Source organism: Podarcis cretensis (genome assembly GCF_951804945.1).
Source record: "Podarcis cretensis genome assembly, chromosome: 6".
Lineage (NCBI taxonomy): Eukaryota > Metazoa > Chordata > Lepidosauria > Squamata > Lacertidae > Podarcis > Podarcis cretensis.
Genome location: NC_137175.1, coordinates 40,841,956 through 40,866,772, shown reverse-complemented (window position 1 = coordinate 40,866,772; position 24,817 = coordinate 40,841,956). Strand labels below are relative to the sequence as shown.

The 24,817-nt window shown below is 40.9% G+C and overlaps 2 protein-coding genes and 2 long non-coding RNA genes across 13 annotated transcripts in view; 1 reads left to right on the top strand and 3 right to left on the bottom strand.

Annotated features, from left to right (window-relative positions):
• Positions 1–7,306: 7,306 nt before the first annotated feature.
• LOC307218041 overlaps positions 7,307–24,817 on the bottom strand; it is a 355,464-nt gene continuing 337,953 nt past the window's right edge. For both annotated transcript variants that reach the window (XR_013839687.1, XR_013839688.1), the window contains exon 2: positions 7,307–7,645. This is a non-coding gene — a long non-coding RNA (uncharacterized lncRNA). The remainder of the gene's footprint in view (positions 7,646–24,817) is intronic.
• On the bottom strand, positions 11,051–14,729 carry YOD1 (YOD1 deubiquitinase). Its single transcript, XM_079979888.1, has 2 exons — positions 14,330–14,729; positions 11,051–12,149 (listed from the first exon to the last, which is right to left on the bottom strand). Exons 1-2 carry the CDS (start codon positions 14,535–14,537, stop codon positions 11,443–11,445), a joined length of 915 nt encoding a protein of 304 aa, XP_079836014.1. The 5' UTR covers positions 14,538–14,729; the 3' UTR covers positions 11,051–11,442.
• PFKFB2 (6-phosphofructo-2-kinase/fructose-2,6-biphosphatase 2) overlaps positions 14,868–24,817 on the top strand; it is a 40,988-nt gene continuing 31,038 nt past the window's right edge. For 4 of the 9 annotated variants that reach the window (XM_079979426.1, XM_079979427.1, XM_079979425.1 and 1 more), the window contains exons 1-7: positions 14,869–15,353; positions 16,124–16,268; positions 19,643–19,768; positions 21,577–21,673; positions 22,353–22,419; positions 23,908–23,982; positions 24,594–24,650. In XM_079979426.1, the coding sequence (XP_079835552.1) occupies positions 16,169–16,268; positions 19,643–19,768; positions 21,577–21,673; positions 22,353–22,419; positions 23,908–23,982; positions 24,594–24,650 (522 nt within the window). In that variant the 5' untranslated portion in view covers positions 14,869–15,353; positions 16,124–16,168. The other 5 variants (XM_079979428.1, XM_079979429.1, XM_079979424.1 and 2 more) reach the window with 4 other exon arrangements.
• LOC307218175 lies at positions 15,695–17,017 on the bottom strand. Its single transcript, XR_013839853.1, has 3 exons — positions 16,952–17,017; positions 16,476–16,512; positions 15,695–15,779 (listed from the first exon to the last, which is right to left on the bottom strand). It is a non-coding gene; the product is annotated as an uncharacterized lncRNA (long non-coding RNA).

Sequence of the window (24,817 nt, the reverse complement as noted above, 5' to 3'; positions counted from 1 at the left end):
GAAGTGTCTCCGGACAGCGCTGGCCCCTGGCCTCTTGAGTGAGATGGGCGCACAACCCCAGAGTCTGTCAAGACTGGCCCGTACGGGCAGGGGTACCTTTACCTTTTAAAGGCCACCATAGGGATGCAGGTGGCGCTGTGGTCTAAACCACTGAGCGTCTTGGGCTTGCCAATCAGAAGGACAGTGGTTCGAATCCCTGCGACTGGGTGAGCTCCCGTTGGTTGGTCCCAGCTCCTGCCAACCTAGCAGTTCGAAAGCACGCCAAAAAGTGCAAGTAAATAGATACCGCTCCGGTGGGAAGGTACTGTAAATGGTGTTTCCATGCGCTCTGGCACTCGTCAGTGTCCTGTTGTGTCAGAAGCGGTTTAGTCATGCTGGCCACATGACCCGGAAAAACTGTATGCAGACAAACGCCGGCTCCCTCGGCCTGTAAAGTGAGATGAGCGCCGCAACCCCAGAGTCGTCTGCGACTGGACTTAACTGTCAGGGGTCCCTTACCTTTTTAAAGGACACCATGCTGGATGTTAGGTTTTCAAATTTTTGAAAAAGTAATGGAAACTGGTCCAAATGCAAATGCTGGAGAGAGGAGAGGAGGGGCTGTATTATTAATTTTAAAGATGAACACAAATTTTAATAAATGTTACCATGTGGAAGTTAGGACAAACAGGGGGCCCCTCCTCTGCCCAACACTGTCTACTCTTTCTTTCCACATCACTGAAGTATTATTCTAAGTTGGCACACAAATGTCACCTCTGCATATGCTTAGCATTCCATTTTCTTAATTATTAACTAAAAAGTACTTGATGGAAGGGGAGAGGAAAAACTCAACATTTATTCCAGCTCAACCAGTACAACACTCCCTGAAGTAGGTTGTGAAAGTGAATAAAAATCAAACAGCAATTTGCTTCCCATTAGTCCAGCAAGGTAACATTTGAATTAGGACCCACATTGCAATAGTATGGAATGGACTTCCTGACGAGATGGTCCCTAGAGTGCTGTGACCAGCGGGGTATACTGCACTGCAAAATGAACTACTTTAAGCCACCACTTAACGGGCAATATTTGTCCTGAAGAAGCTCAGTATTTGAGAGGTACCAATTTTGGCATCAACAGTTTGATGAGGTCAAAGGACTAGATAGATAACTTTCAGGATGCTCTAAAGGCTGTCGCTCATGAGTCACTGCGTTATGATTTGCATTGGCCATTGGACTGGCCTGCTGTTTTTTGTATAAGTTCTGCCTACAGCTGTCTTGCTCGTCCTTTGGAAATATGGAGCTCATAGCGGTAGGCCTTACAGATTGGTTGTTAAGAATTTTTAAAAACGTAATGTGTCTAAGGAAAAGATTATGAAATTAAGCTTAACACTAACAATAAGTATTTCCATGAGTCTGGAGATATCTGTGTGTCACTTGGTTCCTTTCCTTCTATAAAACAGACTATGGTGAACTCCTCAAGACAACAGAAAATAAGCAGTATGTTTGATCTGAAATGCTGCAGCACAACTCCAATTGCACAGGACACTTTCTAAAGTGTGTTCTAATTTTGTATTACGGTAATTGATTCAAAATACTTGGTCCTTATATTCTCAGCAATGCAACTCACAATTCCATGTTACCTCTAAAATTATCATTCCGCCTTTCTTTTCAAAATAAATGCCAAGAAAACTAACAATAGCCATAAAATATCAAAAAATGCAACAGAAAACATCACATGCCACAAATGCCGTTTTGCCCAAAGGTTTCTGAACGAGAGAGATTTGGCAGGTCATCTCAGGAAAATTCTGTAAGTCGAGTGCCACAATCACAAAGTGCCTTAACAAATTTACTTTATGTACTACTACTACTACTACTACTACTACTACTACTAATTTATTTATACCTCGCCCATCTGGCTCGCTTTCCCCAGCCACTCTGGGCGGCTCCCGAAAGAATATTAAAAGCACAAAACATCAAACTTCCCTAAACAGGCCTGCCTTTAGATGTCTTCTAAAAGTCATAGTTGTTTATTTCTTGGAACAGGGCTTTTAACTAGAATTCCTGTGGTCAAATGATGGTTTATGAAACAAGACTGCATATGCAGGATCTCCTAAGAGTTTTATCTGAGTTAAGCGATTCTCCAGGTATGGAGCCTTGTTTAACAACATATGAAATACCTTGCTGGATCTGACTAAGGTCCCCCTGCTCAGCACTGTTAGCAAGAACCCCCACAACCAGAATTCCCATAGTCCACTGGAAAGAGACCAGTAGCCCAGTGTCTGCTTTTCACAGGGTCCTGTCATAATGGATGAGTCATCTTAATATAATTAGCATGTACAGTACAGTGGTAGCTCTAGTTACAAACTTAATTTGTTCCGGAGATCCGTACTTAACCTGAAACTGTTCTTAACCAGAGGTGTGCTTTCGCTAATGGGGCCTCTTGCTGCCGCTGTGCCACTGGCACACGATTTCCGTTCTCATCCTGCGGCAAAGTTCTCAACTCGAGGTAACTCTTCCAGGTTAGCAGAGTTTGTAACCTGAAGTGTTTGTAACCTGAGGCATTTGTACGGTAACTCGAGATACCACTGTATATTATTAAATACCAGATGCATCTAGAGATTTGAAACAGAGAAAATAAACAGACATACAAGAAAAAGAATACAGTTTTAGGACTCAGCCCTGCAATGATACATAATGGTTAAGATTTATTGCCTTAGCTGCTTGTCAAACCAGTATGCAGGTAAATTTTGTTGTGGCCTTTACTCTGGATTTCATCCATGTTTTAACTTTAATTCCAGCAGCAAACTTCATTTAAAGAAGCGAAGCGCAGATTGTGGTTACTGAACAAAAATCCACAACTGATTTTGTACATATATTGGTACTCCTTCTCATAATGTATCATTTTTAGTAACATGAAAAGTGTGGGGGGGAGGGAGGGAGGAAAGTTCCATTATTCATGATTCAAAGGTATACAACCCCAGGCTGCTAAAATGTGCTATAGTCTGAAAATAGGACTAACACCATTTGAAGTACGAGCATCAAACATTAACCCACAGGGAGCAGCTAGAGCTTTGAAAACAAGTTACACTGCTTTTGTGGAAAAACATTTTAAATTAAAAGGCTTTGTTTATAATGAGCAGAGCGCTGAATCCCACTAGAATGGCAGCAGTCAGACATTCACTGTTAGCTTCCCACAGATTTTATCCAGCCACCAGCTAAAGCAGAGGTAAGGTCCATGGGCCACAAGCGGCCCAGGGGGGTCGTTTAACCGGCCCACGAGCCGCCCCCGAACCAAGCCGCCTGCTCAGTGAGTCCCCACGTGCTGTGCTAAACCAGCACGGTGCAGGGACTCACTTCCAGAAATTGTCTGTGCATGCCCAGATGCCGAAAATTGCGGACATGTGTGCTCGCACACAATCCGGCCCACAGAGGAATCACCGCTGGAGTGAACCGGCCCAGGCGAGGTAAACCTTGCCGACCCCTGAGCTAAAGCAAAGACCATGTACAGGTGAGCATAAGCTGTAGAATGGCCTATGCCCAAAGCCCCTCTAGTCTTAAGGAAACAACCAAGAGCTGTTTGTTCTGCATTCAACCGATCTGCTTTTAATCAATTCATGCAATGAGTTGCTTTGCTCTTTTTTATTGTTTTCAATCAGCTGTCATTTCTGTTTGGAGTGCTGAGAGCTACCCTGATGGCTCTAGTAGTGAGCCACATGGCAGTATACAAGTTTTAGAACAATGCACTCCAAAGAAAACTTGACTTTTATTGCCTTTCTTCTGGTGTCAGAAATAATGTACAGTATGAATATGGAGACGCCCTCTGCTGTTGGAAGTCTCCTGCATGTTACGGTAAGCACCACCAAGCATTTCTTTTGGTCTCTAGAAACAAGACTTAGCATTCAAAAGCTTGTGACTAGCTTTAATCAAGCAGAATAGTAAAATCCCAATTAATCTTGCTTAAAATGTAAACATTATCAGTTAACCAAGCGTCTAGTAATGATTAAATTTGTAAAGACCAAGCATCAGTACAGTTAATAACCTGGATAGAAGGCTTGATAACTAGCCAAGTGATTACAAGTTTTACACACCAAATTAATGTTTCGATTGACCTTAAAAATATAGTTTTTCGAAAAGGGACATTCATTGCCATATTGTAGATTTACAATTTTGTAATTCTTCCAGGGAAGAAAAAAAATGATCCTGTATTTCTGATGTGCAATTGCAACAAGACCAGCTAAAGGAACATTAGAATAAAACATTATTCATTCTCCCACCAGCCACTCTTAAGGGAATAAAATGTGGGGGCGAGGGAAAGAATGGCAAGCCGAAGATTGCAGGCACACCTTCTTCACACTGTACTCTATGACCCAGAAGGAGTCTGTGCTCCTTGCAGCAACAATACAGAGTATTGCTAATTTTGCACTAGAGATCAGTTCCAATAGATTTTTACAAGCTCTCCTTCCCTCACAGACATGCAATGTGCCATACAAGTGAGATGTACTGTTTGAAAGATATTGATGTATTTTGTTTTCTGACCCAAATCATGGTCATTTCCAGAGCATGAGATTAAAGAAACTGAACAATTCTGTTGTTTTTCAAATGAAGGGAAAGCATCCCTTTTATAAAGCACCATTACCTCCCATAAGTTGCTCATGTTTTATAATATTCTAGGAGTTCTTCATAGTTGCTCATCAATGCCTACCGTACAAGTAAGCCATATGGCATCAAATGCATTGATGGCCAAAGCTCAAATAGAGAGCACACGTATTGCACATAGGAGAGCCAAGTTCAATTAATTTAACTGAAGAAGGAAGGAATGAGGTAGTAGATGATAGGCACAACGTCCGCTCGACACCCTGGAGAGCTGCTACAAGTATGAATAGACAATATTAGGCTAGATGGTTCATCAGTCAAACTCAATAAAATGCAGCTTTATACATTCATTTAACTGACTTAAGTACTTTGGCAATCTAAACACATTTGTAGTTCATCAATTTCACTACAAGAAATAAACTGACATTTATTGGTTTGGTTTGGTTTTTATTATGTATTCTGTGTTTTTATTTTGTCTTTTTATGCTGTGAACTGCCCGGAGATCTACAGATGAAGGGTGGTATACAAATTTAAATAATAGTATTTTTTGGTAGAAGAGGCAAGAGTCACATTTTCAGTAGAGTTTGCAGCAGTCCTTGTACTCTATGCACATGTTCAAATACCAATGTTTATTCAAGATAAAAAGCAGAAAGAAATACAAGTGATCACAATGTTGAATATGCATGCATAAATATTACAGTTTATTGCTGCTATAACGACTTTAAACTCAAGGGCACATGTTCAACAGAACATACTTTAATGGTATGAAACAGCAAGATGCAGTGCCATTGGGAAATAGTTACCAGGAGTTTTAAAATGTTGTATATCAGAAAAATAATTAATAATGCACTTTCTGCACCACTTAACTCCTAGGCAAAAACACTAAACTTGTAAACTTTGATTGACAAGCTTTTAAAGTGCTGTTAGTTGAGACCGTCATCTCATATAAGAGTGTGCGAAAGGCCACATGCTTAAGAGTAAGTGAAGTTCCTTCATCTTTATGGAAGTTAGTGCTGGTGATAGCTGCCAGATCTGTAAGTCTCAGAACAGAGCTTCAACAATATAATCCAGTCAAGTAACATTACAGGTTTGCGTTTCATTAACATTTAGACATTCAATGTTTATACCACACCCAGTTCTCAACATTTACTGAAGTGTTCAAGGTTAATGATAGAACTCAGAACATTAATATGGCAGTTGTATGTAGCAGTACATAGAAGCTGGCACTGAACAGAGACTAGGAATAGATGCATCTGTTCATCATTCCAGACTGAAGACGACAGTAGGAAAAACATTTTTCCCTATTATAAAAGGATATATTATATTGTAACATTAAATAAGAAAGCTACTGGAAGAGACTTGTCTTTCTATTGTCCTATGTCAACATAGTCATTTTGAGAAATTCCTATCATGTATTCTTTTCCACTAGAGATTGAATGTGTTCAGTAATGATGCTTTCAACCAATAATTTTCAGAATAATATTTCATAACTCCTTCCACAGGACATGGAAGTCCTATGAATTAATTGATATTTCTGTATCTATAAGAGGAATGCAGACAGTAGCTTCTAAAGACAATGCAGGTGTAATTTTTTTTAAAAAAAATAATAATCAAAAAACATCACAAAGGAACAGGGAACACTGACTATTTGATAAATACAGTTTTTATTTTTAAAAATGTGTTCTAGGCTGTGACCTAGGCCTCGGATTTACCAGCATACTTGAGTTTTCTGTGCAAAGTAGTTCTGAAGGCAATGGGACATCCTGACAGAAGAACAGTATTTCCTGCAGGAAGGTTTATGTCCTATTTGATTGGTGCTTGGAGGAATGGGGGTATCATCCCTACAAGGAAAATCTTAAGTGTTTAGGACTAGTCTAGAAGAGGCAAAGGGAAACATGAGTGATTTATGAGATTACAAAGCATGGGGGAAGCTGGGAGGGTATTTCCCCCCACTCATTTCATAATAATAGCACTCAGGGTCACCCATTGGTGATTTGTGATTGATTCAGTACAAAAATCCTTAACAGACAACCACTGGAATTTACTACTAAAGCATACGGTAAGGGCTGCTAGCTTAAATGGCTTGGTCTATCAATGGCTATTTGGCAAAAGTCAAATGGCACCTCCATGTTCAGAGGCAGCATGACTTTGATAACCAGATGTTAAAGAGAAATGGGAGATAACCATCATCTTTGTGCCGAGCTTGAGAGCTTTCAGATTAAAACAGCCAGCGAGATTTAACAGGCTTTCAGTTTAAAAAGTCTGTTTCAAGGCGGTTTGTATAATTTCAAACATTTTGCTCCTCAAATGCATCAATCTTTCATGGTCCTTTGAAGGTACACGGCTCCTGGTTTCAGCAAAATCAACCTGATCTACATTTGAAAATATTTTATCAAAAATAATTAAAACGTAATGTGCATACATAATACTGATGGTCAAATTCAGGAAGACAAAATAACACTTTTGCACTTATTTTCACTTTTTTAAAGATAGGCTGCAGGGGGGTTAAAGTCTACTAGTTCAATATTAACCATTATCAAGCGTTGCCTCCTGAAAAACCACAGCAAAACCATAAAACTGTAGCTTGAAATATACTTCCAAAATTAACATTTACTAGGAAAAGATATACAAAACTAATGACCTAGGGAATCTTTGTCCATACAAACAATAAGTCACCTTCACACCGCTGTTGTGAACATTACTAATTTCTCAACCAGGCAAAGTGAGGACAAAGTAACAGTCTACCAACAGTCTGAGGCAGTCAAGGCTCACCTCAAGAGGTTCTGCCTTTGCCCGACCCCCCTTTCCCCCAGAAAATCCGCTCTTTAGTGCTAAGTTGAAGCAAACGTTAATCCACAGAAAACCTGACTGATCTTTGCTTCGATTCAGCAGTAAACAGCAGGTTTTCCTGGGGCAATCAGAAGTGTGGATGAGCCTTAAGTGAACAAATACGGGAATATAAATTTACTCTGAGCTAAAGGACCACAGGGATTCAAGTGAATTTCACTCAAATCAGTACTTTCAGATCACAGCTTTTGTATCTTATTTCAAATACCATATTTTTTGCTCTATTAAGACTCACTTTTTCCCTCCCCAAAAGTAAGGGGAAATGTGTGTGCGTCTTATGGAGCGAATACAGGCTGCACAGCTATCCCAGAAGCCAGAACAGCAAGAGGGATCGCTGCGCAGCGATCCTTCTTGCTGTTCTGGCTTCTGAGATTCAGAATATTGTTTTCTGAGATTCAGAATATTGTTTTCCTCCTCCAAAAACTAGGTGTGTCTTATGGTCTGGTGTGTCTTATAGAGCGAAAAATACGGTACATTCAATTGGAGGTCCTACTGATTTTAATGCAAACTTCTTCAAAGTACATGGCTTTAGGCCTGGTGTTAGGCCAGCTCAAGTATTTTGTGTAAAATGTGTCACATATTTATTTCCTCTATTCTTCCACACATTTTAGACCTATATGCACAGGCTTGTAAAAAGTTATTGGAAGAGACTTAAAACAGAACTATTTTAAAAAATTAAATTAGTTTCTCAGTGCAATGCTAGGCATATCTACTCAGAAGTAAAACCCACGAGTTCAATTAGACTCACTCCTAGGTATGTGTGTGCTGCACTCTTAGTCTGACTTGAAAGTCAACATCAGTATCAATATCACTTATTCAAAATCCATCTGTTTCATTGGCTTCACTCTTCATATGCACTACTTAAGACACAATCAAGCAAAGGCGAAAACACATTAATTGGAATTACAGTTGTACCTCAGCTCCCGAACGCCTTGGGAGTCGAACATTCCGGCTTCCGAATGATCAAAAACCAGAAGTGAGTGTTCCAGTTTTCGAACGTTCTTTTGGAAGCCAAATGTCCAACAGGGCTTCCAATTGGCTGCAGGAGCTTCCTATCAGAAGCCGCGCTTTGGAAGTCGAATGTTTTGGAAGTCAAACGGACTTCCAGAATGGATTCTGTTCAAGTTCTGAGGTACAACTGTATTTACACCTTTGCTTCCTTCAGCCAAGGAAAAATTGGAAGTGTCTTCCTGAAGCATAGCCCTACTGTACTTGACTTGTCCAATTAAGGCTTCTGTCAAAATATCACAGGACAATTCTATGTAGTATCTGCACTAGCCTGACCAGCTAGTTAGTTATGAGCTAGGGTGTAATCCTATGCATTTTTCTGGGAGTAAAGCACCACTAGACACAGTCAGACTTCGTGCTGAGTAGCCATGCACAGAATTGTAGTGCAAGCTTTGTTGAAAGCAATGGAAGTATTTCATTCTAACTTTTCCCTTTGCTATAAATGGAACTTAACATCACCTGGCCAGAACAAATCTGTTTTCATCAACCATTCTGAGCACCTATAACTGGATGAACACAAACGTTTCAATGTTTCCAAACAGAAATAATGTAGAAGTATAGCAAAATGGCTAAAAAACATATGTAGTGAATGTAAAGAATCCTTCAAAAGGTAAAAGCATAATGTTAAGGTCTAGCACCCCAAACCAACAGCACAGACAGCTGAAAGCACAAACAGCCATGTCAACATCGTAGCGCAACACGTCAGTAGTGCATGTCAGCTGCAATCTCATTCCAATACCAATCAAATATTAGACTCTGGGAGGGATTGATGCCACTGACTCTGTCATGGAATAAGCCTCAACCTGTTTATGTTGGACAACTTTATGCTGTGCTGAAATTGGCATTTATGGCTGATCCCAGCATAATGTAAACCCATAGTAGGCTGCTAGCACTGGCTCCTTGCAACTCCAAGGCTCATGCTACACTCTTGTCTACTGATTCTATCCACATTCCAACCATTTATTTTCCCACTTAACTATGGATGAGTTGGGGGACTTTTATAAATATGCAGGCCTTTAATTATAGGAAAATAAGATTCTTAGTCCTAACAAGTGTACCTACTGGATCTAAAAAAAATGCCTTTAAAAAGATCCTTGCCTTAAAAAAAATGTTCTAACTTAAACTGAAATTAAATTAGTCCAGGGGTAAATGTGGGTGTTCTGCAATCTATTAATGACCTGGATTCTACTAAAAATAAAAAAATGTACATGTAAACCAAACTATTAATTATTCATAATTAAAGAAGACAGAAGCATTCAAGTGATCAAAGTTATTTAGATACCAGGTACAACCCAAATACTGAAGCAGTTTCAAGACCCAACGCCAAGAGCCCATGTATAAAATAGCTTACACTAACCAGTGATACGTTACCCACTTAAAGGCCTCAGCAGCAGGAAGACTGTGGCACTTAACCATGCGATATAAGAGTTGGATCACAGTACAGGAGCACTTGCTGTCATATTAATAATGGCAACCACAAATGTATAACTAGCAAGTCACCAAATTGTGGTACTGGATATAGATCAAGAACTACCACTATTGGTGAGAAGCACCAATCCCAATTGACAGATTATATAAACATGCTAACCCCTCAGTTCACATCATAAAGCAGGTACATGTTTGAGGTTCATCTTTCTTGGACATGTTTCAAGAGGAGACAATCAGCAGTTAGCGAAATCCAGCACTACCATATTTAGAAACCAGAAAAGAGGCAGACTTACTTGGAATTTGGCCCCAAAAGTTCCACATTAAGCAAATAAACATGTGGCAATTTGGGAGGGGGCATGAAATATCCCCCTAATGCACCTTGAGTATATGATTTATCTGTTGTTTTAAAAAACTTTTATTTGTATTGCTTGGAATGTTGGAATTTCAGTAATTTTGAAGAACATGCCATGCACGTAATGCACGTAAGCCTCCAAGCAGGCAACAACAGTTTAAAATGTAATTACAGTGGTGCCCCGCAAGACGAACACCTCGGAAGACGAAAAACTCGCTAGACGAAGGAGTTTTTCGTTTTCTTAGCCGCTTCGCAAGACGCATCTCCCTATGGGCTTGCTTCGCAAAACGAAGCTTGCCCCGCAAGCTCCGGGGATAGCGGGGAAGCTATCCGCCCCCTGCTTCAAAAGAGGGGACAGAGGGGAAGGCGCGCACCTTCCCCTCTGTCCCCGGACGGTCTCCATAGGAACGCATTGATTGATTTTCAATGCATCCCTATGGGAAACCGTGCTTCGCAAGACGAAAAACTCGCAAGAAGAAAAAACTTGCGGAACGAATTAATTTCATCTTGCGAGGCACCACTGTAATGGGCACCAATATATTAAGTACTAAGGAAATGTGGTCTTATTGGTAGCTTTTCACTATCTAAGACAGCTGAAGACTAAACCTCCAAGCTGAAGCCCTTTATCATGACAGCTTCACTTACGCAAACATGGTATGCTTGTTCAGTGATTTGAAATAAACCAAGTTTGGGATTCCTATATTGAAGAGGCAACTGTGTAGCTTATCTGCCTTTAGTTAAACAAATACACACATTTTGCATGAACAAAGCTGAGAGACACAAGTAATCTTACCAAATTTGAATGGAAACTTAAACTCTTCAGTAGACTGTATAATCAAAAACTCTGTAACCAAGCTGACATTTTTATTCCATCAGTGATTCTAAAATCTTATATGCAAGCCTAGCTAGCTACAGCAGTGAGTGCATAATCAGTTGTGTCACAGAGGAATTCCTGCATCAGCTGTTCAGATTCTTTCAAGAGCAGTTGGTATCAATAGTTGTCTCTAGTTCTCTTAGACATGCAAAAGAACACTCCAAGCCAGTTGGAAAATGACACACACACACGCTTGTAAACTTCTCAAACTAACCACAGCAAACCTGTGCGCATCAGCCATAATTAAATTTAGGTCTTTCAAGCTTATAATGGATTCATCTGATTACATACAGCTTATTTAAAAACCTGGAGGCTTGTTCTTGTGGTTCCATGAGGTAGTAGATATAACTAACCCCACAGAAAATTCACACTTCTCCAAAGTTGGTGTGCCCAGTCTCCTTGGCATGTTCTCTGGCTTCCACTTGCCCTGTTAATCCTTTCTGACACACCATACATCTCAATGTAAACCGGTTTACGTCAGTAAACTGTCTTTTTCTTCTGGCTTCATCTGCTAACTCCAAAGCCTGTGCAAGGACAATGTCATCAGATGCTGAAAAAATTGTCTGGGGTGGAATATCTGAGTTGGGAATTTTACGCTCAAGTGGATCATAGTGAATACCATCATAAATTAAAAGAACCCGTTTGGCATAGCCAGCATCTTCCCCAAAACGATCAATTCTAACCGTCTGAGTGTCCACTACACAAATTTCACATTGATAGAATTTAGACAAAATGGAAACCTCAATTGCACCTCCCCATGTATCTTCTCTTCTGATCCATTCACAGTATTCCTGGTTAGTTTTTCCTAGTACTGCCTCACTATAGGATTCTGGATCACTTGCTACTATCTGAGCTATAAGATTTCTCATCTCTGGGGCACATCCTGGGTCATAAACCCCACCTTCTACCACATAGTATATACTGGTAAAGAGACATGAGTTATCTGCTGGAACAACCTTCCGAGCAAGCACAGGGAGTGCTTCCCTGACTGAATTAGGAACAGTCCGTTTTGTAACTATGGGTGACTCAGTCTTGGGCTTGGCTGCATCTTCTTCAACTATTAGTGTATCACCTGTCAAGAAAAACAGAACAAAGAAATAAAGGTATAGTTTACTGCAGCAATTAAGTGCATGAACTACAAGTCCCTCCCTACTGAGTCTCAGTCGACCATGAATTAATCTTTCATATGCCCCCCCGACATTATGTAATAGGGTAATAATATTCTGTAGGCTGAAATGAGAAAATATATTAAGTATTCTGATACTCAGGTAAAGCATTATAAAAACTGATCATGAATATGTAGGTAAGATTTAGATTTTACTGCCAGCATGATTTCCTGGTGGCTAAATGCAGAAATCAGAAAACTCAAAATTTCATTGTAGGGCTTCTAGAAATAGCTTTAAAATTTAACAGTCAACAATTTCTGAATGTTTTCTTCAGATGTCAACAGGATTATTGTGCATATAGAACTACAGCTCACTGAGTTTTATGACACATTAAGTGTGTTTTTGGAATTACAACCTATTCCTGAACAAGATTTATACACACAAAAAGAGAAAGAGAGAGAGAGAGAGAACATATTCCCCATTTTAAATAGATGGGAAGCTACACTAATCCTCTTGTGCATCAGGGTAGGCTGAGAATATTCAATACTAATACTAACAGCAAAAATCTGAAATTTAATTAGTGGGTAGTAACAACCAACACCCAGCCAATTTTAGACAATTATAGGATGTCAAAACATCTGTGTCATTGTTTCAATATTTCCTGTTATGTGATTGAATACATGCTGTGCTTCAGAAATATATTGCGATGTGTAGTTTCCCTCCAAAGAAATGTTGCACCACTCATCTTTTGATAACTACAATTTGTTAAGAAGACAGCCTAATATTATTGCTGGAACTATTCCTCTTAAGCTGCCAATACTAAAGAGGGCAGGTAAGAGGAGAACATGGAAGACAATTGAACTGCTTTATTCTAAGATATATAGGACGTAAACCCAGCAGAGGGGAAGAAAGGGCACTCCTGCATTTCTATCCGTTTCCTGTTGTAATCAGAAGCAAAAGTAAAGAAAGGGAAGCAACGTATTTTGGCAATTTTTGAAGTGTGTCTAAACTTCCTCCTCCCTGTACAGTGGTACCTCAGGTTACATACGCTTCAGGTTACAGACTCCGCTAACCCAGAAATAGTGCTTCAGGTTAAGAACTTTGCTTCTGGACAAGAACAGAAATCGTGCTCCGGCGGCGCGGCAGCAACAGGAGGCCCCATTAGCTAAAGTGGTGCTTCAGGTTAAGAACAGTTTCAGGTTAAGAATGGACCTCCAGAACGAATTAAGTATTTAACCCAAGGTATCACTGTATGTGGACTTGTGGGGGGCATAGATAGCTTTGGATCCTTGCAGCTTCCTAGAACACCCCCTTTTTGCCCCACCATGTTGGAGCTCCAACACTGTTTGGGCCAAGACACCTGAGGAGGAAGAAACAGAAAAGGAGACTCTGACATCAGGTCTCCTTTCCCAACACTAAAGGGGTAGATCCATTCTATCCTATAGCCTCTGGGACACATTTCCAAGGAACACAGGATTGCATTCTAAAACCATTTGCGAAAACACTCATTCAGCTGCACCAACTGAAATCAGGCTTGTCCCTTCCTTACCAGCTGGCAGAAAAGGAAATGACTGGTGCCCTCCAGATGTTACTGGATTATGTTTCCATCATCTCTTACCATTGGTTGCCTGGCTGGGGCTGGAGGGAACTGCTTGAAACACCCAAGAGGGCACCAGGTTGGGGAGGAAGGATAGATACATCCATTCTAACTGGCCAAAAAACTGAACGAAAATCCCAACCTATGTTACTATTTCAGGCTGCTTTTAATCAGTGTTGGACATAATTGGATCCGCTCACCACCTTGGATCTTACCTTTGAAAAGTGTGGTGATGGCAACCAACTTGGAAGCTTTTAAAAAGGGGGAAAGACAAATTCGCGGAGCAGAATAAGACCAGTAACACTTGGTTGCGATGCCTACCTACGGTACCCTGTGTTCCCAGTTCCGGTGTAAGATGCCTCTGAATGCCACTTTGCGAGGACGCATATCCCAAGGCTACTCGTGAACTGACCCTTCGTCCAGCTACACAACAGAAGGCCACACTACCACACATCGTACAGGGCCAGGAAGAGTTTCGAGGGACACCGCCCGGCTTCTCAGGAGGAAGCTAAGACACCCCCCAAAAAATTCTCATCTGAAGAGGCCTACCAGAGTGGATGCCGAGCTCCCCGAGGCGCCGCTCCTCGTCGCTGAGGTCGAGGCCGAGCGGGGGGAAACCGAGCAGCAGGCGCTGGGCCTTGACGGGGACCCCGGTGAGGGTAGCGATCGCGGCCTGGAGCTCGCGCAGGCGGGAGTGCGCCGTGAGTCCGGGCAGCGGATAGGAGCCGCTCCGGGCTTTACAGCGCAGCCGCAACATCTCGCCGCCTGATGTTCCAGAGTTGTCCCGGCGGCGGCTGCCGGGTTTCAGAGCCCCCCAACAGCAAAATGGCGGCGGCTACCGGCAGCCCTCGCGCCTCCTTCCTCAGACTTCCTATTGGTCCCTTTCTCCCATCGAACCAACGTGCACGGCACCGGGGCAACCAATCAGATTCGGGGGAGAGCTCCCAGCCAAAGATCGCTTGAAAACATCCGGCTTAGGCGACTCCCACGCCATTCCTTCCACGCGCATGCGTGGTAGAGGAGGCTCTGAGCCCGAAGGCTTAAGATGCCTCGTCTCGGCGGCGGCGGCGGCTTTCTGCGCTCCCTTTCCCCCACATTGTTTTGTAACAGGAGTCGCTGCTACGCGGAGCCTCTTTGCACATGCGTTTGCGGCGTGGGTCCCGAACCGTTTGCTGCATTACATTTGGCCCATTATAAGTGCCACCAGCCCTTTGGATAAGTTTCCTGCCCGCGGTTACCTGTCGTCCCCCCGTGGACGGGTTGCTTTTCAAACTCAGTCCGCGAACGTGTGCACGCATTGAGTGTGATGCAACACCCAAGAAATATGGATGTACAGGGCTTATGTAATTTCATGCACATCGTTAAATACACCACCACCCTTGAGAAATACCCTTGTGATCATACGCAAGTGTACGATAACCCTCCTTTTGCCAGTTTTTTTCCGTTTCCCTCTTTCTGCGTTTCTTTGCGTCACTTACTGAATTCGCACCTCGTAGCCGGCGCTACCGGTTGGCCGTTTTCATTTCCGCATCTTCACAGAGCCGGCCTCCTTTTCCCTCTCGGCGTCTGGAAGGTAAAATAGGATGCACCTGGATACCTGCTGCTGAGGTTTCGGATGCACTGCAGTGCCCTGGCTTCACTGGCCTTTGGGGTCAGGCGGGGCGGGGGGCGGGCTCTTTCTCAATCTGCATTTCTGCTTTGGAGCTGCCGGACCGGCTCCCGTTCTGTGCTCAAGACGCTGGACTTGCTGTCCCCAGCGAGGCGTGCTAAATTCTGCAGGTGTGTTGGGCCCGGCGGGAGGAAAGGCTCTTTGAGCTTGAGCAAGAGATTTTGAGGCTCCAGCTGCTGAACTGACAGGAGGGCTCTAACTCCAGATATAAATCCTCGTCAACAGTTATTCGCGGCTACATGTCTGGGATCACCGGTGTGTATTGCTGCTGGCTTTGGGCTGATCACTGTAATGCCCTCTAGCCTAGAAAGGTCTTTAGCAATTGGAATTCTGCAAAAAAGAGAGAAAGAGAAAGATGATGATGTAATTGTCAAATGAAGGATGCTAAGGATTATATACGGTGCAAATACCCATTTCCTGGTAGTAAAGGTCTCTTCAGGGAGAATGAGACCTTTTCCTACTTTCCTTCTTTATGGGGTTTGTGCCATCTTTGAAAATAGTACGATGAGTATCTCTTGACCTTGATTAGCAACTTCAATGTAGCTTCCGCTTTTCCCTGCCCCACTTTAGTCCCTCTTGGAAGGAACATCAGGGACAGATTGCTGTTTGTGCATGTTGTTCTTTTACTGCCAGAGAGCTGAGCATTTCATAATACTCCTCCTTTGGTTTTCCAGAAGAAGGCTGGCGATCAAAAGTGAGGAAGTGTGTGCCTTGTAGCAATGTCAGGGGATGCAGCTCCAGTACCAGAGCAGGTAAACAGCAACGGTTGCAGCCAAGAAAACAAACCTTCAAATCAGCGATTCTCGGAGAAAAAGTGCTGTGAGTATTTGTGATGCTTTGCTTTGCTGGGCAGCACATATATAAATACTGAAACAAAAGTGGTGTGTGGGTGTGGGTGGGTGTGCTCCAACTTTCAAATTTATCACAGTGCTAAATATAGGGATGAATTAATCCCCGGGGCACAACCCTTGATGTTATGAGACCAAGCTAAATTATATATAGCGACAAGCTTTCTTTTAGCCTCACCTGTTTCACAGGGGTTGTTCTGAGGAGAAAAAAAGCTCTGGAAAGAGAAGAGGGAGAACCATGTTAATTTGATATGTGAAGTTCTGTGAAAGGCAGAATAAAAATAAAATTGGAATAGAAATACTTTAAAGGAATTGATAATGGGATTAATTTTATATAAATTACTGTCAGCCTGGCTACTTGTGTCATTTCTGTTAAAGTGACTAAACTACTACCACTTCCCCCACTTTGAATAGCTGTATACTTTTAGAATGTCTGCCAAAGGGTTAGTTGTATGCTGTAGGACCCTAGTTTCTAGGAGACTTCCTACAACTGTCACAGAGTCATGAGTTAGTTTGCTAATGAAGAATAAACAACCTCAGTACCAGGATCCTTTAACCTATATTCTTAGAACTCATTATTTGTTTTAGATCCTCTGGGAAGAGGGTGAATAAGTAAATGAATGTGAAGTCCAGTAGGTCAGTAGGGTAACTTACATTCAGTTCCTTCTATGCTGGTAGGGCTTCTTGCAGTCTTGTGATTACAGAAAATATACATGCAACTGCCAGTCTCTCTAACACCAGGAAATTGCTTGTGTGCACCCCGTTCCAAAATATTTCTCTCTGGCTGTATCACTGTAGTCCCTGCAGTATTCCTGTAACCAGTGCTTTTTTCTGGGGGGACGTATACCCTAGACATTTTGTGAATCTTTGTACTTTTGTTCATTTACTGTTTTTATTTTTCCCTATTTGAACTATAAAATGGTGATTTTCTTGAGTCAAAATTGAGAGTACTCCTAAACATATTTAAAGGAAAAAAGCACTGCCTGTGATAGCTAGGTTTGTTGCATTGTTCTAGTACAGTAGCCTGCACACAATTTGTTTTTGCTGACATGACAATTTTTTTTAATTTAAATTTTTGGACTCTGTCTTGAACCCTATCCCTCACTTTTTTGTAATGGCACTGACTTACTTTATTGGTTGAATCCTATACTACTGTAGTGCACCAGCCTAATCTCTGAGTAGCAAGAGACTGTGGAGGTGCCTGCACTTTACTCAAGGCTTCATTTCCTTGGAATGAAGGTCAGCAGACTGTGGTGCCTTTAGGATACATGGTTTTATTTACACTTATATACAATATGAGTATAGGATGGAGGGGCTCATAACACCACACCATATCTTGCTTCTCCATTAGGCTTCCAGGGAAGCCCAAAATTCAGCTTCAGATCCAGGACAGAACAGTTACGTCTAGCTTCCAGCACCAGCTAGACACACACACACAGCACTCATACCATACTACTGTTCTTCATCCTAAAATGACAGTGTAATCCAGTCAGATGAGGGGAGTGGAGAGAATGCCAACCCTCCATCCCTGGACAGCACCATCACTTAGTTGTAGCTATTGCAGTCTAGTTCATTATCTTTGACATGCCAATGAGAGTACTTAAGTGGCCAGCTAAAGCCATTATCTTACATAGAAATTTTGTCTGACCTGTTCAGCAGCCTCTCCTAGATTGTAACCCTCACTGGATACAGGCTCACAGGTCTGGAAGGAATCCAAGGATATAATCCAGACTGACACACAGACACCCAACTCACAACGCTATTCTTTGAAAATTAAGGCCAGACAGACCCATAGTAGGGTTTAGTCATGGTAGACTGACAGTTTGAGCAGACAATCAGTGTAGAGCAGGCTTCCTCAAACTCAGCCCTCCTGATGTTTTGAGACTACAATTCCCATCATCCCTGACCACTGGTCCTGCTAGCTAGGGATCATGGGAGTTGTAGGCCAAAAACATCTGGAGGGCCAAGCTTGAGGAAGCCTGGCTGCTTTTTCAGCATAAGTTGCCCAATTCCTTCAACACAAAATTTTGATCTGGAAAATTGTTGTTGTCTGTGGTTTTGTACTTTCAGGACTGTCACACCGAAGCTAAAATGTGATTTAACTCTTGTAGAGATAAGCTATTAAAATTGTTCTTTCTCTCAGACAGACCTAGCTCATCTTTACATGTCTCCTTATTTTTGACACTAGACCCAGTGAACTTCTTTTGCTGATGCCCCACTAAAAACAAAGCAAGTTGCATAAAAATAGAGATTTCTTCATCTGCAACTTCCATCTATTTCAGCCCGGCTTGCAGAATGGGTTGTACCCATTTTTATGTTACAATCTACTTCCTTTAACCTTGGGATAAAAAAGAAATTTTGTTTAGGTTATTGCCAGATTACATTTGAGAGGAGAATTAGTAAAATTGGTAGGCTTAGGGGTGCCACCTTATTTCAAGAGATCCAGGCAAGCCAGTAATGAAGTAGCTTCAGGTTTCTCTCATATGATATCTGTCAGAGATGGATATGGCCACACACTGGTAAAATGTTCAGTTATGCAATTTAATCCTGGATCCACTACAATAATTGAGAACGTTGGTGTTGACTGAAATGGAGCCAGGATTTCTTGGAGTAGTAGCTACAGCAGCCACCCCCAAACTAGTCCTTCCATAAGCTGGGGCTATAAATGGGGAGAAATTCTATTTAGTTTGCATTTAAAAATAATGACATCTAGAGAGTATCGTGTTGGGAAGGTTTGTCTGCAGGTTCCACAGACATCTGTTTTGTTAGGCTTTTGATCATTGCTGTACCGAATACAAATCATGTACAGGTATCTTACCATGAACTGCAGACTATTCTTTCACTGAAGAAAAATAATATATTTCTTGATAAGCATCATACGCAGCTCCTGTTCATTTGAGGGCAGCATGAATGTTAGAAAATTCGGCATCTTAGACAAAAAGCAAATAAAAGACTAGTTTAATTTTTTTCAGATCTATATTCATCATGTTCAGAAAGGAAGCTGGCTCCATTGGTGTCCTCAAGAGGGATCGTGACATTTTTCTGTTAACCTTGAAAAGCCCACAGCTTAATTGGAAAATATTTTTAACTGAGTGACACGCTCAGTTTGAGGCACATAGTCAGTGGCTATTTTTTGCTTGGTTAGCCTTCTTCGTTAGCAAACACCTAATACAACCATGCCATAGTCCGCTGATTGATTATGGGAGCAGAACACTGTGTCCTTGTCTATAGCAGATGTATGGGCAGAAGGAGTTGTGGGAAGCCGTCATTACTTTGGCTTATTGCCAGCATTTTTCTTTTTCAGTCTTGTAGAAGTCACCTATTCTGTCTTTGCTTTCTTTGCAGCATGGGCCTCTTATATGACCAATTCCCCTACTCTGATTGTAATGATTGGCCTCCCTGCAAGAGGCAAGACCTATGTGTCCAAGAAATTAACTCGCTACCTCAACTGGATTGGAGTGCCTACAAAAGGTTTTTTATATTTCTATGCATGAGATATAATAGTTATTACGCAGTTAAAACAATAAATAGTTTCTGATCAGCTGCGAGTGGCTGGGAAAGCTGATAGTTAGAAGCTTGCATTAATCCAGTCCTGGTTGATTGATTATGCCTAGATGCGGTTATCTTTTTATTTCTTCCTATAATTGAAAAGTTGTTCTGAACAAGTCCTAAATAACAATGGTATCACAGTATTCTACTTTTTGGCAGTGTCAGTACAAGGAAAAGAAATATGTTTCAGTGGTACTTTAGAAGTCTAATTTCAGCTCTATTTTTTGAAAAAAGTTTCTTATTGCGATCCCCAGAGTCTTTAGGTGATTGAGAATCCCAAACAAGTTGGTGGGCCTCTATAAGCATAGTGTTTGTGATTCAGTTTTTCCATTTGGAAAATGGAAATAACCATTTTTTTTTATTTTTTTATTTTCAATGCAGAATCATACAAAAATTACAAACATTGAATCCAAAATAATACTATACTAACAAAAAAACCCGGAACATACAAAAAAAAGGGAAAAAAAACAAAGGAAACAAAACTAAACTAAACAAAAACGAAAAAGCACACATCTACAGAAAAAAACCATATCATTACGTACATAAACACAAACTGACTTCCTTCCTTTGTTCTAAGACCTCAAAAAAATTACTCTTACTGTATTGTTGTGTCTAATTAGATTACTTCCACCTTTGTACTTTTTTTTACACCATTTTTCTTTTTCTTTAACCCTGTAAAGCATCATTCATTACATACCAATATACTTACTCCAGAACAATGTTTTTTCATATACTCTTTAGCACAACCCCATTCTTTTAATAATTTCTGGTCTGATTGTCCCCTTATGTAAGCTGTGAGTCTTGCCAGATTTATGTATTCACAAAATTTAATTTGCCAGTCTTTCACTGATGGAATTTTTCTGCCTTTCCAGTTTTTAGCTTTAAGCATCCTGGCAGCTGTTGTTGCATAAAGGAATATTTTCATTTGATTTTCGGGGATATAATTTGTAATTAAACCTAAAAGGAATGCCTCCAGTTTTTTACTGAAAGATATTTTAAACATCTTTTTGAGTTCTTCATAGATTTCATTCCAGAATTGTTTAATAGGTCGGCATCCCCACCACATGTGAAACATTGTTCCTATTTCTTTTTTACATCTCCAACAGGTATTTGATTTTAATTTGTAAATTTTAGCCAATTTTACCGGAGTTAAGTACCATTGGTACACCATTTTCATAAAATTTTCTCTTATTGTATAACATGCCGTGAATTTAATATCATATTTCCATAATTTCTCCCATTGGTCCAGCCGAATTACATATCCTATATCACATGCCCATTTAATCATAACTTATTTTACTTCATCCTTTAATTCCCATTCTAATAATAAATTATACATTTTGGATATATATTATTTTGAGTTTTGTAATAATACTTTTTGTAATTTTGATTCTTCTTTTTCAAATCCTATTACTTTATCCTGGTTGAATATTTGTGCAATTTGGTGATATTGTAACCATGTGGTACAGTAATGGAAATAACCATTTATAGGTATTCATGTAGTACAGCAATATTTGTACTTAGCTCACAAACAGATGCATTGATGCCATGTATTTAATTTCTTAATCTCCTTTTTTAAGTGAGGCCCATGAGGAGGGGAGTGAAGGTAAAATCTGAATGAATAGTGGTATTTCGATGACTGGCATTTAGATACCAGATTTCCATCTGCTATTAGTACTGTAACACTATTTATTATGGAATGTTGACAACTGAATTTCCGTTTTGTGAAGTATTTAACTTAGGAGTCTACCGCCGTGAAGCAGTACAATCGTACAAGTCATATGATTTCTTCAGGCATGATAATGAAGAAGCCATGAGGATTCGAAAGTAAGTTAATGCCAGCATCTCTCAAAATATTGGTGACTGTTAAATAATAACAGATAATCATAATTCAGTATTTATGTTGCTAGTTTTGGAATTCACTAAAATTAACCTCAAAACACAGGGAGATGTTATTTTTAACCTTTGAAGATAGAAAAGCCAAGATATTATTCAACTTTTAGTAAGTTATCCCCATGGGATAGAAATAAATAAAAGGAAGGGCCAAATAGTAGGGTAGAGGGGGGCATGTGAAGAAACTATCCTACTGTACCAGGGGCAGCCCATCCCATTTCGCCACCCCCATATCTGATTCAGTGGGTTGCACTATAAAATAAACAGGGAGAAGGCTATTGCTGTATAACATATTCCACTGACTCACTGCATCCAGTACAGTTGTACCTCGAGTCACAAACACCTCAGGTTACAAACTCCACTAACCTGGAAGAGTTACTTTGAGTTGAGAACTTTGCCCCAGGATGAGAAAGGAAATCATGTGCTGGCAGCACAGCAGCAGCAAGAGGCCCCATTAGTGAAAGCACGCCTGTAGTTAAGAACAGTTTCAGGTTAAGAACGGACCTCCAGAACGAATTAAGTTCGTAACTAGAGGTACAACTATAGTTTGGTTTGATGTCGTCTTTGGTTTAAACCATCCTACTCGATGATGATGATGTTGATTATCTTGCAGACAATGTGCCTTAGTGGCCCTTGAAGATGTGAAAGTTTATCTCATGGAGGAGTCTGGCCAGATAGCTGTAAGTGCACACAAGATTATTGGCCTTCAGCTGGTGGTTTGGGACCCACTACAGGTGGGACTGAGACACAAGAACACCACTCCCATCACGTAAATACATACAGGGGAAATTAAGAATTGGCCTCACAATGTATGTCTGGGCTAATGGCGTGTCCAAGATCTCAAGGTGGACCCTAAATGAATTAGAGTTTATGGCACAAGCCCAGAATACATCTACTCGTATCTAATAACAGGATGTAATTTCTCATCGCTTTCTCTCCAGGAAAATCCGCTCTTTAGCAGTGAATTGGAACAAACAGCAAATCAGTTTTTCTGTGGAACTGTTTTCAGCAGTAAAGAGTGAGTTTTCATGGGGAAAGTGTCAGGGCAAAAGAAGAAGAAAGAAAAAGCTCTTAGACACATAGAATCATAGAATTGTAGAGTTGGAAGGGATCCCAAGGGTCATTTAGTCTAATCCCCTGCAATGCAGGAATCTCAACTAGATCATACCTGAGAGATTGCCATCCAACCTCTGCTTAAAAACCTCCAAGGAAAGAGAATCCGCCACCTCTCATGGGAGTCCATTCCACTGTCGAACAGCTCTTACTGTCAGAAAGGTCTTCCTGATGTTCCTGCTTGGACTCCAAGATCATCTGCTAATGCCCTTCTCTGAGTACCTCTCCTATCAGAAGCTGATAAATTGAAGTGAAGTTGGTATCAACTGCAGAGAGGACTTTTCTTGGCTAGACTGCCCTAGTTATGGAACTTCCCTCTCCATAGGGACTTGTCCAACCCCAATATAATCTTTTAGGTACTAGGCAAAATATTTTTACTCCCCCAGGCATTTTAATCACAGTTTCTGATATTTTATCAGCTGCTTTTATTTGTGGTCAGTGTCAACATGTTCATTGCTTTATTGTTGTGAATTATCGTAGCATCAAATTTAATGAAGGGCAGTAAACAAATGTTTGAATACATAATTAAGGCTGTCTCCAAATACTGCTTTCTGAAAAGATTGGAGTGTGTTGGACTTGTAGGTGTCAAGAGGTGAGAAGTTCCAAAGACTGGAGCCACAGCCGAAAAAACCTTCCTCGTTCGTCCCCGCCAATCTCACTTACTTGGGTAGCAGGGTCCCTACCCCATGTCAATCTATCCTAAGTTTGAGTTTTTATCTCTGTTTATATTTGTTGTGTCACCCTAGGCTCTCGGAGAGGCAGCAGATAAAAATGTAATAAAGATTTTAGTATGTGGTTTGAGTTGTAATTAAGACCTGGAAGTTCTGCTTCATATGTGCAGTGAGATTCTGCCAGCTTATCTATTTAAAAATAATAAGGTGTGGAGTCTAGTGGAGTTCTTTGAGATTTTGTTCTGAGGTAGACATAAATTCTATCCATTATTAAATGTTTAGCTGAGATTTAAAGCTGTGTGTGTATTTGTATGTTACCTGTCTATTCTTCTAATGTTCCGTGGACACCTAAGTTTGATGGGCACATTTGTCTATCTCTTTAAGGTCTTTGATGCAACTAACACAACTCGGGAGAGGCGGGACATGATTTTGACCTTTGCTAAAGAAAATTCTTTTAAGGTGATGACTTCATTACAAGCTTGTTTCCAGTTCAAAGTAAAAAATGAGCTTGTCTATCATTGTGTGCTAGAGCAGGGGTGGGTGCAGGTGGGAGGTGTATAATAAGTTCTCAGAGCAGGTTACCTCTCATTTTGGATTCTTTTTAATTGGGAAGGAATTATCAAATTTCTAAATTAGGACTTACTGATTATTAAATTATTATTACTGAAGTAGAAATTTTAGGGGCCTGATGACAGCTGTAGATACAAAATCTAAATGAAAGTAAAAACCCATTCAGGTGGTGGGCCCATATCAGGCAAAGCCAGAGCAAAAGTGGCTGGACCACCCCATTTCTCTTTCCTTCTCTCTTTCATTGTTTATTTCGCTTCCTCCCTCTGCCTCTCCTTTTCTGCTACCTTCTTTTCTACCTCTCTTTCTGACCCTCCCTTTTCTCTCCCCAACCTTCCTCTCAACCCAGTGATCTGCCTGCTAGTGGCAGAGAATTCCAGTGGGTAGTGTGAACTGATTGCATACCAAGGCCTTTTGAAATTAGGCTGAGGGGGCTGCAGCCTGTAGAGGACCTGCAATTTAATAAGCATCTTTCCTCGTCCAACCCCCAACCCCCTTTGCAGGTGTTTTTTGTGGAGTCTGTCTGCGATGATCCAGAGGTCATTGCTGCCAATATATTGGTGAGTATTTGACATATTCCAGAGGTTGGCCTACTTAGAATTTCTTCATTGCAGAATACTTAACTAGCATTAGTTCAGCGTTGCTAGAGAGAGACCACCATTTTGTGATGTTTTAGACCAGCTCCACATTTCCTGCAGCATTTGTTCTTCCTGTTTGGCGGTGTTAT